General features: G+C 49.1%; 2 protein-coding genes across 5 annotated transcripts in view; both read left to right on the top strand.

The window, feature by feature from the left end:
* CAMTA1 (calmodulin binding transcription activator 1) overlaps positions 1-3,937 on the top strand; it is a 292,757-nt gene extending 288,820 nt beyond the window's left edge. For all 4 annotated transcript variants that reach the window (XM_054222808.1, XM_054222805.1, XM_054222807.1 and 1 more), the window contains one exon: positions 2,170-3,937. In XM_054222808.1, coding sequence (XP_054078783.1) covers positions 2,170-2,233 — 64 coding nt within the window. In that variant the 3' untranslated portion in view covers positions 2,234-3,937. The remainder of the gene's footprint in view (positions 1-2,169) is intronic.
* Positions 3,938-8,999: 5,062 nt separating this feature from the next.
* VAMP3 (vesicle associated membrane protein 3) lies at positions 9,000-13,190 on the top strand. The gene is made up of 5 exons (XM_054222809.1): positions 9,000-9,110; positions 10,458-10,539; positions 11,266-11,424; positions 12,141-12,192; positions 12,992-13,190. Coding segments are annotated over exons 1-5 (315 nt in total). The 5' UTR covers positions 9,000-9,108; the 3' UTR covers positions 13,012-13,190.
* Positions 13,191-13,769: the final 579 nt, after the last annotated feature.

Here is a 13,769-nt window from a genome sequence, read left to right as displayed (position 1 = left end):
ATTTCAAGGGAGAGGCTGCTTTTCTGCTGCAAGAAAAGAAAGAAAACTAAATATAGCGAAGACGGTCAGTTTGTCACTTGTGAGCGTTTTCAGCTCACTGTACCGGTCCTCCTGTGTTTCCTATAACGAAACGATGGTCTGGACTGACCCAGCAGGTCCCCCCGTTGCAGGAGCCTCCGGTCCCCTGCTGCCAGCAGCGTCTTTCAGACACCGACTTGCGTAGAGCCAGAATCCCCCCGTAGAAAAGTTCTCTGTAAAGTTGTGGCAGGCATTTAGGCTCGGCACGGCGCTACCCGAGTAGGAATTCGGAACCAGTGGTGCTGCTTTTGCTGCCTTGCCCTTCCCCAGCCCGGGGATCAGAGCATTTCTCAGCATCCGGGAGGGCGGCACTGGGGCCCCCTCTGCAGATGGGATTTGGGAGCAGTTGCCGTGGCCCCTCGGATGTGGCTCCTCGGGCTCTGAAAGCGGCACGTGCATTTGGACTAGCAGAGCCCTCTGTCTTTCCGTACATGATATTCTCAAACAGTTCGTTGGAATTAAGGTAATTAGCAAAGGTCTGACCTGTATGTTGGTTAGTGTGATTTATTCATTGACTCCCGTTTCCCCCAGTTTCACAAATAAAGAGAACGCCTTTGAGTGCTAGAGCTTCGACTCGGCTAAAACAAAGAGTTAAAAGCAGCCAGCTCCCTTTTGACTGTGATTCTGAGTAATAGTACGTGCAGAAAAATTAATAAATAGTGAAATGGAGGTGTATTTATAGAGGTCTGTTTATAGCCTTCATCGTATCCTTATGCTAGCAGGCTGGTGCCACAGCCAAAAGAGAACGTGTGAGTGGAAGTCTACATACAGAAGCTTCAAACTGGCATTGCTGGTGCTGCTTAGCTCTCCTGACATCTTTTACTATCTATGTTTACTTAGGCTTTGTTAAATTCATTTACTCCTAGTTGGATTCTGCTACAGACTTCCCATTCTGCCACAATTCTTTGTACCACACCTTCGTTATTTGTCCTTTCAAGGTTTTGCTACGTGTCGGGCCAGTACATGCTTTGCTAAACACCTTAGTTTAGGCTGCGTTGTACTCCTTTGGGGAAGCGCGTGGAGGCAGGTGGCAAAGGGACGGCCCTGCGGAAAGGGGCTCCCTGCAGAAGGAGACAGAGCCAGAGCCGGGCTCCGCCGGGCGCCCGCCTCGAGGTTTGGGGGCAGCTTGGGCAGCCCCCGTGACTTGTTTGGCTCCTTTGCAGGGAGCCTCCGCTGGGACGCAGCCAGCTGGTCAGCCTGGGCAGAGGGTTGCTGCTACTCCAGCGCCGATGCAGCATTCTGCTTTACTTGGTGGGATTGAAGTGATTCCCTTCTCTTCATTATTTTAATTTAATTTTTAATTATTTCAGCTTTCAGTGATGATTTAGTTCTTATGCTGACAAGTGCTAGAGGAGGTAATGTATTGCATGCGTTTTAAAGAGTTGAGAACTGAACCATCAGGCCACATCTAGGGAGAGCGACTCTTCCACGTTGTAGGTTCGTCTCCCATGGCACGCAGCGTCCGCTGCTGACTGGGAGCAAACATGAATCTGCTGCCAACAATGTGCGAGGAAACACAGCCGCCAGCAGCTGGGATAAGTGTGAAGTAAATTATCTTCCTTCACACCCATACCAGTTCTCCTGCTCGCATGTAAACACTTTCTCACGTGAGATCAACATCCCTTGTAAACGCCACTGACTGGTTATCCCTACTGTGCTGGCCACGGCGTCAAGGCGTCCCCCTGCAGCGGTGTAAGGAGAAAAGGCCAACACTGAAAAGCGCCTTTGCCCCAACAGCTGGGACAGCAGGCGGCTGCAAAATCAGTTAATGCACAGCAGTCCAAAAAAAGCCCCAAGCGATTAAATAGGCCAATACCAGAACAAAGTCCAGCTTTAGTTACAAATATCAGGAAAAAAAACCCAGTAGCTGGAAATAAGCGTATCTTTCCAAACGTATTTTGTCCTGGATTTCTAGTGGCCCATTCTTGCGCTTCCAGCTGTTCGTGGTGTCAGGAGCACATTACCCTCCCGCCGTTGCTGTGGGAGCTGGCTCTTTTGCACGGGAGGTTAGCGCGAGGAATCATTTTGATCTTTCTGTCTTGAACTAGGTTTGCAATAGAAGTGTTATATAGCTCCTCTTTGTTTTTTCAGAGTGAAAGAATTGAAAAAGGCCAAGGAACTTGAAGATACGCAGCAGCATCCCGTAGCAATGTGACATTGCTTTTCAGACTGTTTTCATTTTCTGTTTTTAGCAGAGACATGCAACAACAACAAAAATACCCACTGCAGTCCTGGAAATACCAGCTGCAGGATTTTAACAGTAATGTTTTGGTCATTGCATTTGCACTTTCATGGACAACTTTTAATTTGTTCAGCAAGACATCTTGGAACTCAATCTTCTGTTGGATCATGGGGAAAACAAAAGACACCAGGAGGAAATTGCGAGTTGCTTCATTCTCCGAGAAGGAAGAAGCGATTAATTATCCTTTTCATATAGGGCTGTATTAAACAACATGTGGAACTGTACAAATATTATACCAAAAATATTGCTAAGAAAAGGTGGGAATGCACAAGCAACACAAGAATGCTGTTCCTGCACCTGTCAGTCATCTCCAAGACACTGAAGCTTTGAGAGTCTCGGTGGAGGGGCTTAGATCAGTACATCTTTATTGGGTCCATGCATCCTCATTTCCTTCGCACTTCTGTCCTTTGTGTTTTATTTAAATCTCTACAGCACACTTAATGCAACTTTTTAAATCTGCAGGTTTTTAATACATCCCGTGGGAACTTACAGAGGGGGTTGGTGTATGAGATGAGCGGGTAATGCATGAGGAACAGAGAGAGCAGCTTAAGCAAGTTTTAAAAAGTTTTTTTGGTATTTTTACTAGAACCTGCAAACATATCAATTGTCATGTACTTTCTCTCATATTCAGCACTTTATTTTCTAGCCTTACTTTCATGTACTATTATTTTAATAAGTTCTTAAAATAATTTGTAAAACATGTAGCTTTTTGTCTTAAGTACTTGTCAAACCTCTTGTCGTTTTGCGGAGTCACATACATTTGTTGCCTGGACATTTTATACCACCTAAAGATCAGAGTGGTGCTGCATTCTGGCCAGTAAATTTCTTATTTTGGCTACTTCATCAAAATCTGGGCAGTTTCTGTATATATAGAAGGTAGAAATGGAAAATGAGAAAAAATATTTGAAAGGGAATATATTGATTAATTACTAAATATTTTATTCACAAAGGGTCAATAACTTGGCAAGATAAAATTATTATTTGTATAGTTTTGTCTGAATGAACGAGAAGAGTGTGGATGTATTGTTTGTACATATTGTATATATTAAAACAAAGAGATATGTGCATGAACTCAAGAAAAAGAAATGAACAAAGCAAAGCATTAGTGGCTATGGTCTGTAAAATGAAACAAAAACTTTATTTCACTATAAGAAACTTTATTTTAAATGTTCTTTAGAAGAACATTTTTGCTAAAGCATGACTAAATGGCAAAAAAGAGCTACTGTATTTAGACTTAGGAAAAAAAGGCAGAGCAACATTACTTTAAAAAAAAAAAAAAGAAAGAAAAAAAAGGATATGTTTACATTTGATTTTGGCTACCAGGAGTTTGGTTTGGTTGGTTTTAATTTATTGATTCCTTCCTTCTTTTTTTTTCCCCGTCTTCTTTTTTTTTTCTTTTGCCAATGGTGCCAAGTAATGTGAATGCTAATATTGCTTAAGAAAATTAAGTTACTTTTGCAAAGCAGATAATCATAAGAGTACAAAAACCGTATCTAGCTTAACACCATACACTCACTCCAATAAAGAACACTTAGAATGAACATAAAATGAAAAAAAAAAAAAAAAGAAATAGTACGAAAGTAGAAAAATATGTCTCACATTTTCATATCTCCTGCTGGAAGTCAGAAAATGTAATAAAAATTGCACAAAAAATTTAAAAAAATTAAGTAAAACTTAAAAAAAAGATGCAAACTGATCTTGTAGGGGTGTCATGGTATATTGCTATTTCCACATAGTGAGGAGCCAAAGAAATTAGATTTTTTTAAATTGAACTACTAATTTAAGACTGTCACAAATTCTTCGCCATGGGAACCAGGTTCTGATCTTTATTACCGAGGAATGTAAGGGAAGAAACTCCCGAAGTCCGTGTCGTTATTGTGGGTTATGTAGATGTCCGAGATCAGAAGCTGCTCCCGTGTGTTTGTTTTGCTCGTGGCAGTTTGAAATTTCTGAATGGACTGGTGTAAATTTGAGATTGTTAGTTTTGGAATAGTTGTTCTTGCTTGATCCCGGCCACCAACCGCAATGTTTAAACGCAAGGCTTGTTGTGAAGCCTAAAAATATTCACACATAAGAAGCTTTTAAACTGGTGTCTTTAAAAGAAGAGTAAAAACAAAGATTGTGGCAAAAAAACTGGGGTCAGTGCTCTTGGTGCCTTTTCTATAATTGTACCTGTTTTTAATTACTTCTTTTCACTGCCAGCATTGAATTACAGTAGATGTGCTATAGCTCATTATCAGAATTCTCTTGTACATTTCTGAACTGCTGCTTTATGACCTGATTCAATTTAAAAACAAAAAAAGAGAAAAAACGAATGGCCTGGCGCTCACGCTGTGCCTGTGGGCAGCCCCATAGCCTCGATTTACTGTATGGAATTGGAACCTTAGCCGTTAAATTTTTCTCTCGCGCAAAAACGGGACAGGAGATGCCGAAGAATCTCCTTTGGGATGAATTGGAAATGCTCTGTATTAATACTGGAAGAACTCTGACATTTTGAAACCGAAATGTTGCTCCCATTAACCAGTACCTGACAATATAGAATCGACCTTTTCCTAACAAGAGTAGTGACCTCAGTGGAAATGTTTTAACTCCCTGTCTTTACAGAAAATGATTCAGTGATATACAGAGCTATTTCAAATTACTCTTCCAGATCCATGGGCCTGGTGGTGTATCTACTAATCTAGATCCTGCTTCAGCCAAACGTTTAAGCGTGTACTTGCTGTTAAACGTGCAGGCAATTCCGCGGGCGCAGCAGGACTGCCTGCACGGTTAAAGCCAAGTACAGCTTCCGAGTGCTTTGTTGTGTCGGGCCACGATCCTTCGGTGTATCGCTGGGGAGTTGGACAGACTCCCCCCGCAGCGAAGTGATTCTGCTCACCCTTTTCTTGGTTGTGGAACTTACATTTTCACGGAAGATAAGTAAGTGCAGCTTTCCGGGAAAACTCAAATTCCCAAGTGCCAGGAGCCAGATCTTCTGTCTTCTGATAATGGCATCGCTCCTTTGTGAAACACATTCGACAGCAGTAATACTGTGTGAAAGAAATACAGAATATAACATGAACCCCCTCTCTGGTTGCACGCTTATGGCAGTTCCACACAATAGCTGGTGCCCAATGGGGGGTCCCCAAGACTTGCATGTAAAACTAGTATAGATGTCTTCTCTTTTGTAAGTTTTATTTTTGTAACCGTGCATGTAAAGCATCACTGAATCAATGGATCTGTTGAAGAACTCAGCTGCTGGAACCATGCAAAATGTTTTGAATTGCCCTTAAAATATGGAAAATGTTTTCTGAATGCTTTATATTCTTTCTGCTGTAAATTAAAAACAAAGAAAATTTCCCCATACAAAGCGTGTGCCTTTTTTTAAACGCATCTCTTCCCTCCTAGTTTAAAAGAGTGATGTAGTCCTTTAGGCGCTGTAAGTAGCCATAAAAGAATGCATTTCTTCTACTACGTGACCTGCTTGTAAGTAGCATCTAGTTTCTTACGGGTTATAATCCCAACAGCCCACAGCCTACCGCGAGCGGGCGTGCAGCCCCTGGAGCTTGCTGGGATTCACTGAAGGCAACGACACACTCCCTGGCTCCGCAGCCCCTTCTGCCGCTCTATTCCAGCGTGTAACCTGCGTCTGCTGTGGCGAGCAGCAGCTTTGCGAGGACTCTATTTCTCGGGCAGCGAACTCTCCGGGTCTCCTGCCGGAGTGCCGCCGACCATTGCTGGTCTGCAGCTGCCCCGCGCAGCCCTGCCAGCCCCGTCCTGCTCCGCTTCAGCAGCTGTCTCAAGCCCCAGGACACGGCTCCGCAGGCGGCTGCTGGACGAAGCCTGTAACCACCAGTCACGCTCCCTCTTTCTCCCCCCGAGGCCCTCACCCCGTGCAAAAACTTTTTCATCTTGAGTGTTGCGCACTCTTACAGCAGACGGGAGAACTGTTTTAAAACCACGGGCGCTGGGTACCCATCTACCCGTAATATCGAAGCTTCACGTTACAGGCTTTGCCAAGATGACTGCGACTACAGGGAAGCGTTAAAAATCCATTTTGTCCTTAAAATACAAGTTCTGCCCAGCTGCAGCTAGCAGCCTGGTTTTCAAGGCAATATGCTGTAGTTTTTCAAATTTGGAAACATTCTGTGAGATTGTGTAAGGTGACATAAACTACATATTTATAAATATTTCACCAGCCCTTAGATGGTCTCGGTTCTGATTAGATTTTCTAACAGAACTTAGAGCAGTTCTATATAATCGTATATACATGGCAGATACATACGCATTATGGGTGACTAACATTTCTGAGATCAAATTATTTTCACTCCTCTTCAGTAGACGATCACTTTCAGGGCAGGGAATCTGGGCTTTTCATGAGAAACCATGCGCGCCTAGTAGTAGAATGCTAAATCCTACATTGTGCACAAAGCAGAGGCGAATCTTGGTGGTAGCCAAGAGGCCGGCAGATGCAGGAACCTAAGAGGTCACACTTAATAACACAGTTATAGTAATAACTGAGAATTAATAGCTAACTATTGCACTGAACAAATGCACAACTTACATGAACCAACCCTCAATGATGCAAATTTTGTACCTGACTACAAGGCTAGCCTAACAGGGAAAAACAGCTTTAATAAATTAATCATCCAGTCTGTGAGAGACTATGTTAGTACTATTATGAGTAAGTTCTTCCAAAACCCAGGACCACAACAGAAGATGAGATTCCATTAAGAGTGTTTCTTCTGGACTACAGAGAAACAAGTTTAATTATGTTTCTCTTTAAGAATAAATCAGCATTTAACTCCCCAATTTTCTCTTTTATGTGCCTGTTAATTCCTGGCTGCTTCTTTAGCATCGTGGTGGGTTGACCCTAGCAGGAAAGTAAGCACCTACCAACTCCTCACTCATTTCTCTGTCTCCCTGCTTCTCCCCAGCAGCATGGGAGAGGAGAATTGGAAGAGCAAATGTGAGAAAAAAAATGACTGGGGTGCAGTAAAGGCAGTTTTGTAAGTGAAGGCAAAAAAGGAAAAGAACCAAAAATAAGTGATGCAAAGGCAGTCACTCACTGCCTCCCACCAGCCACCTGATACCTTGGAAAGACCATCCCCCCACCCAGCTTTACTGCTGGGGATGATGTTATCTGTCGCGGAAAGGGCCTCCAGAAAAGCTGTGGAGGGTCGCTTTATCTGGGAGTGGAGCAATAGGACGAGGGGGAACGGTTTTAAACTGAAAGAGGGGAGATTGCGATGAGATCTGAGGCAGAAATTCTTGGCTGTGAGGGGGGTGAGCCCCTGGCCCAGGTTGCCCAGAGAAGCTGTGGCTGCCCCATCCCTGGAGGGGTTTAAGGCCAGGCTGGATGGGGCTCTGAGCAGCCTGGTGTAGTGGGAGGTGTCCCTGCCCAGGGCAGGGAGTGGAACAAGATGAGCTTTAAGGTCCCTTCCAACCCAAAACACTCTGTGATTCTGTGATGCTATGAACAGCCCTCTGGTCTGTTTGGCACAGCTGTGGCCCCTTCCAGCCTCTCACCTGCCCCCAGCCTGCAGGGGCAGCATGAGAAACGGAGAAGGCCTTGATGCTGTGTAAGCACTGTTCGGCAACAGACAAAACATCCGCGCGTTATCAACGCTGTTTTGCCCACAAATCAAAAGGACAGCAGCACACAGGCTGCGATGAAGAACACCACCTCCATCCCAGCTGGGCCCAGTACAAGCGTAACCCCACGAGGGCTCTGAGAAACGAGCCCAGTTCTGGGCTTTGGCCACATCAAGAGCCCTTCACAACCAGCAGGAGCCACAGGTACAAACCTACCAGGGCAGGCCTTCACCCGTCAGCACCTTCCACCCACCCTCAGGTGATGCAAGGCACATGCTGGTAGAATTTAAAACACAAGAACACACGCACACACCCACCCCCTTCCCCGCTGTATAAGCACAATATCTCAAAATCACCACATGGACCCAGTAGTTCAGGCCAAGTGTTTGTCAGCAAGGGGACATAATTTCACCACTTCTGAAGGTGCTACCACAGAGAGCTGGGGCCTCGCCCACAGAGGCAGCAGCCCCGAATTGGACACCAGGCCACATCCACGCACAGAGGCGGCACAGAGGAGCCGGACGTGCCCCGCCTAGAAACAGGGGCGGGGGGACGCACAGGGAGGCGGGAGCGGGGCGGCAGTGCGTGTGGGGGGGTGGGTGCACCCGTGCACTACATATAAGCACCGCTATCAGCTGTACAGGCCTGTCCCACACCCAGGCCGGTATAAGGGACGCTGTGCACAGCTGGCCTGGCCAGGCCCCGGCACCCCCCGCCCCAGACACCGCCCCGGCACGCCTCACGCAGCGGAGGGGGGCCGGGAGCGGGGAGGGGTGCGGCGGTGGTTCCTCTCCTCAAGCCTCCCCCGGCCCGCCCCCGCCTCAGGCCCGGCCCAACATCTCCCGCCACAGCCGGCTCCAGGCTCGCCCCCGCCCGCAGCCCTCGCCAGCGCCCCGGCCCCGGCCCCGCCCCTCGCTGACACCGCCCGGGCCCGGCTCCCTCAGGGTGCGGCGAAGGGGGGGGCTGCGCCCCCTACCCCGCTGCCGCGCGCCGAACGGCTGCAGCGCGCGCTTGCTGCGCCCGCGCTGCTCAGGGGAGGGGGCGGGGCCTCGCGGCACGGTCCACGAGGGGGCGTGGTTCCCTTTCGGCCCCGCCCCGGGGCGCCCAGGCCCCGCCCCGGTTCCCGTCACATCCCGGCGCCGGCGGGGCCGCGCGCACTTCCCCTCGGGAACCGCTTGGACGCCGCGGCCGCGCAGCCCGACCCCGCCGGCAGGATGTGAGTGCGGGACCGGGGCGTCTGGGGACACCCGCTGGTGGCGAGTGGCGGCGGGGCCGGCCGCGCCCAGGCGGGCGGTGGCGGCGGGAGCGGGGCCAGGCCTGCTGCGCAGCGCGGGCGGCCCGGCCCGGTGGGGCCGGCTGGTGTCCCGGGGCCGGCGCCGCCCGCGGGCGGGGGCTGCCGGGAGCGGCTGTGCGTGGCGCCGTGGGTGGTGACGCCGGGACGGGCCGTCGCTTGGCCCTGGCGCCCTGAGGCGCTGCGGGGGCCTGGGCAGCCCCGGGCGTCTCTCCGTAGCGGTGGCCGTGCAGCCGGAGCACCGAGCGAGCGCGTTCCCGTGACCGGTCTGTCGCTGTGCTTGGACCCGCGTCCCTCAGGAAGAGGTTTCACTTCCGAAACTCGGGTCTGGGCCCAGCGGGGGAGCGGTACTGAGGGGCGGCTGAAGTGCCAAAACGGGAGCGGTTGGTTGTGTTGTACGTGACTGCTCTTGAGCCGTGCCACAGGCTGCCTGGTTCGCTCGGGGTGTGTGTGTGTACATTTGTTGTCGCTAAATGTAAATTAGAAGTCGATGTGCGAATACAGCCGATAGTCAGTTTCAGCTCCTCTGAGTTGAGGATGCACTAAACAGCACACGCTTCTGATGCCAAAGAAATGAAAGCATGGAAAAGCAGATTGTACGGGTGGTTCTAGAGATACGCAGCAAAAGCTTGGCAAAGAGGTGAAAAGGTACGAGGGGTGTGTACAGAGGCTCTTGCATCTGTTAGGAAGACGCAGGGTGTAGCAGCTGGTGGAAGAACTCCACGGCCTGAGGTTATGAATTCAAAGCTGACCAGAGGTAAACGGCTGTATGTGCTGAATGCTTTTTCCTTTCCTGTGCTTTCTCTTGCCCCATGTCACCCATTTCAAAAGAACGGAGACAGAGGTGTGCACTGCAAGAGCGCGTAGTTACAATAACCATTAAGTAAGTTTTTGTAAACTACTGTAGTTTGAAGCTTGGTATTTGTGTTCGTACTGGAAAACAAGAACACCCCGAGCCCAAACGCTCGAATATTTGAGCCCTGTGAACCATTGTAGGAGTTGTCATGTGCCTTATTGTAAACGATAGTATTAGCAAGTCACTGCTATCTTTTAGTGTGTCAGGCAATTTGTTGGCAAGGTGTTGGGACACTGCATGACTTACCCCTATTGTCAGCTGTTAAAACATCACTTCTCCGGTATTTATTACAAGGACGCAAGCTCCCGGTTTTCAGGAATGTCAGATAACTTGTGTACTCTAAGCATATCCACTTCAAACTGAAAACACAGCCTGTTCAAAGCTAAACAGAATAGTGATGACTTTCTTTACTGCAGGTCAGCCACTGTCCCTGGAAGCTCAAATGCGGCTGCTGGCAGTAATCGTCGTCTTCAGCAGACTCAACATCAAGTAGATGAGGTAAAAGTCTAGTCTGGTGGCAGCGTAACCATTTTGCTTCAGGGAAGTTGTATAGCTAGAAGGGGTATTTTGGCCAAAGCAGTTTCCCCTTCATTAGATGAAGGGGAAGCCTAGTATCGTTCAGCTTGCTTTATTATACTTGTGTCATCTTAACTCTTCCAAAGGTTAAAGAAAAATAATAAAATCCATTCAGCTGGAGTGGGGAAGTAGAGAGAAGCTACCAGTGGCTGAACATTAGCTGCAAACTCTGTGCTTGAGGATTTGGCATAAGTAAAGATAAGAACCTTTGTTCTTACAGAGAACAAGCTTCTCTCTCATCAGTAGCAACGAAGGCCAACCGCCAAATATGACGTGTCCGGATTTCTGGGGAGTCCAAAAGCCAGGGTGGCTACTGACAGTACTTTTATTTTTTTTTTGACATGCAGTTGACTATCACATTTATATGCCTCAACTCCTTCTGAAGCGAGCTGGGAATTGTTTCCCAGGTTTAAGGGAATGCCAGCACAACTGGCACTGCTGACATTTTTAAAGTAGGTATTGGGGGCATCCAGCCACGGGTGAATTTCACAATTTTGTTTAAGCTTATGACTGGGTATACTGAGGGGTAATAGCCCCTACTTCTGGGAGAACACCGAGAGTACTGTGTGGTGCTATCTGTTGCCTACAATTAAGTTCCACAGCGGGTGATACAACTGGTAACTTACCGTAAGCATTAAACTGATGTAGGTGGTTGACATCATGAGAGTGAATGTGGACAAGGTTTTGGAGCGAGACCAGAAGCTGTCGGAGTTGGATGACCGTGCTGATGCACTGCAAGCAGGAGCTTCCCAGTTTGAGACCAGTGCAGCCAAGCTGAAAAGGAAGTATTGGTGGAAGAACTGTAAGGTAACTGTGGCTTGTCCACTTACACCGTGCAGTATTGCTGTTAACACTATTACAATCAGCTTCTCAAAAGATAAAAGTAAACTTGACTTTAGCCAATGTTATTTAAGTTATAGCGTCTTTTTTTTTTTTAAACATGGCATAGTGGTTAGGTGAGGTAACCAAAAGCTGGATTATCAGCCATGCCGCTTGGTGCGAGAAGACCTCGTCTAAGATGCTAATGGCCAGAGGGAAACACCTCAGTAATCTAAGGCTTTGCAGAACAGGAATTAAAAGGCCAAAAAAAGCATAGGTTGAGTTAATGTGCAGGAAATATTGGAAGGCAGAAGGAGCTCACTCAGACTCCTGTACTTGTGGGTGTTGGCAAAGGCTGGAGTCATCTTTGGTGACCAAAAAAACGGTGAAAGATGTGGTATAGGGGAAGAGTGGAAGTGATGTTTAATAGTTCTTTTACTGCTGCTTGTACTCTTACCAGAGCCAGGCTTTGCATGGAGGCAGAGGAGAAAAGAACCTGTTGCTCCACTCTGCCTGTGCGCACAGCCTGCCATCTCTGAGCGGCAGTGGTGGGTCGAGCTTGATTACTGCAGAAGTTTTATTTGCCACGTCAGATCTAGCACACGGTGCGAAAGTACCTTGCGGGGCTGCTTTCCTGTACCCTAAAGGCCAGTTAATGTTGATGCATGGTTTGTAGTAAGTGTTGTGTGGCTTTATTTTCACAGATGTGGGCAATATTGATAGCTGTTGTTATCATTATCATCATCATCATTATTGGTAAGTTTCACTAAAATGGGGGTTTCTGGTAGAGTTGGAATAGATGGTGTTAATTCACTGACTGGTGCAGCAAATAAAGCCAGGACACTCAAATGGGAGTGTATTCAATGTGAATTTGAAGTAGCAGTGACTGCCTTAACAACGGTGGCCTGCAGTGAGTGGTAAATTGCAACCGCTGCGGGAGTGGCAATAGCTGAATCTCGGACAAGGGTGAGAGTGGAAATAGCGGTGACTTGGGAACCAGGAACAGCCTTGGGTTTTACAGCTGTGTGTTGCAGAAGTGTGAGTAGAAATTCCATTTGCCTCCCTTGTCCAGATTGGTTTTTCATCCGTCAGCTTCTTGCCAGACGAATCGGTTTCAGCGTGTCAGTCCCAAGTCTGCTGCCGTAGTAGATGTTTTTTTTAAATGTAGTAGGCTTTTTTTTAAAGTAGAAACTTTGCTGTTGGGTGAAATGATAGTAATCTTGGGTCAGGATAGCAAGCTGGGGAACACAGAGTTCAGTCTTGGGCTTGAATTCTCATGTAATTCCCCAAGTATTTCATGGGAGGACAAAGATTAGGTTTGTGCTGTAATACAGCAACAAACACTGTGGTAACCGTTGGCAACAGATGTGTCGTCCTGGGTGAGAAATACCAGTGTGCAAGCACTAAGGAAAGCTAAAACTAGGAAACCAACACAGGAAGCTCTTAAACCCCTCGATAGCCACCTCTAGTGCCTTAAATTCTTCAAGCGCAGGATTGTTACGGGGAGGGGCTGAAGGCGACTGTCCTTTGTCCAACTGTTTTCTTCTCTTTGTAGTTCTGAGTGTGCCTTCATGAGTTACAGGAAGAAACTCAGACCAACCGAAGGTGCCAATCTCCAGCCTCTCCGCCGCAAACCTGCTGCGTTTTCAGCCTGTTTACTGCTGTTTGAAGCAAAACTATTTTGATTACTGAAATGTAGCTAACTTCACCCGGTTGCCTTAAGACACTCCTGCCATAAATGACTAACGAGCACAGCCCTCCCGGTGCACGGTGCCTTGTTCCCGGGGCGGAGCTGCTGCCGGGCTCCGCCCTCGCCTGTGGGGTTGGGTCGCCGTCCTTCCCGCCCCGCCCCGGCCCCGGCCCTCCCCGGTGCATCCCCCTGCGCGCGGGGGCGGGGCCGCACGTGGCGGCGGGGCAGGCGCGCGCGCACGGGGGCCGCGTGCGGCGGCGCGTGAGGGGCGGGGCGGTGGTCGCGCGCCCCGCCCTTCCCGCCAATAAAGCGCCTCCGCCCGCCCCCTCCCCTCCCCGCGGGGCGGGGCGCGGCGCACGTGGCCGCCGTGTGTGGGAGCGGGGCCGCCGCGTGCGGCCGCCGTTACGTAAGGGCGGGGCGGGGGCGCGCGCGGGGCTGGCGGTCGCGACCCGCCCGCGGCAGGCGGGGCGGGGGGGCGGCGGGAGGGCGAAGCGGCGGCCGCCCGGAGCCGCTGGGGTCTGTCTCCGCGGGGAAAGGCGCTACCGGGCGGTGATCGCGGGGGCGCGTGCGGGAGGGTCGGCCGGAGTGGGGGGAGCTACCCCGGAGGAGGGGCCGGTCCGGCGGCGGGGGGGGGGGAGGGGCG

The sequence above is a fragment of the Rissa tridactyla genome, chromosome 16 (assembly GCF_028500815.1).
Source record: "Rissa tridactyla isolate bRisTri1 chromosome 16, bRisTri1.patW.cur.20221130, whole genome shotgun sequence".
Taxonomy (NCBI): Eukaryota; Metazoa; Chordata; class Aves; order Charadriiformes; family Laridae; genus Rissa; species Rissa tridactyla.
Note: the sequence above shows the minus strand (reverse complement) of the source record. Positions and strands in the feature narration are given on the sequence as shown.

Coding starts and splice junctions, on each gene's coding strand:
- VAMP3 (XM_054222809.1), top strand. Junction 10,540..11,265: donor CTCAACATCAAGTAGATGAG/GTAAAAGTCTAG, acceptor AAACTGATGTAG/GTGGTTGACATCATGAGAGT. Junction 12,193..12,991: donor TATCATCATCATCATTATTG/GTAAGTTTCACT, acceptor TTCTCTTTGTAG/TTCTGAGTGTGCCTTCATGA.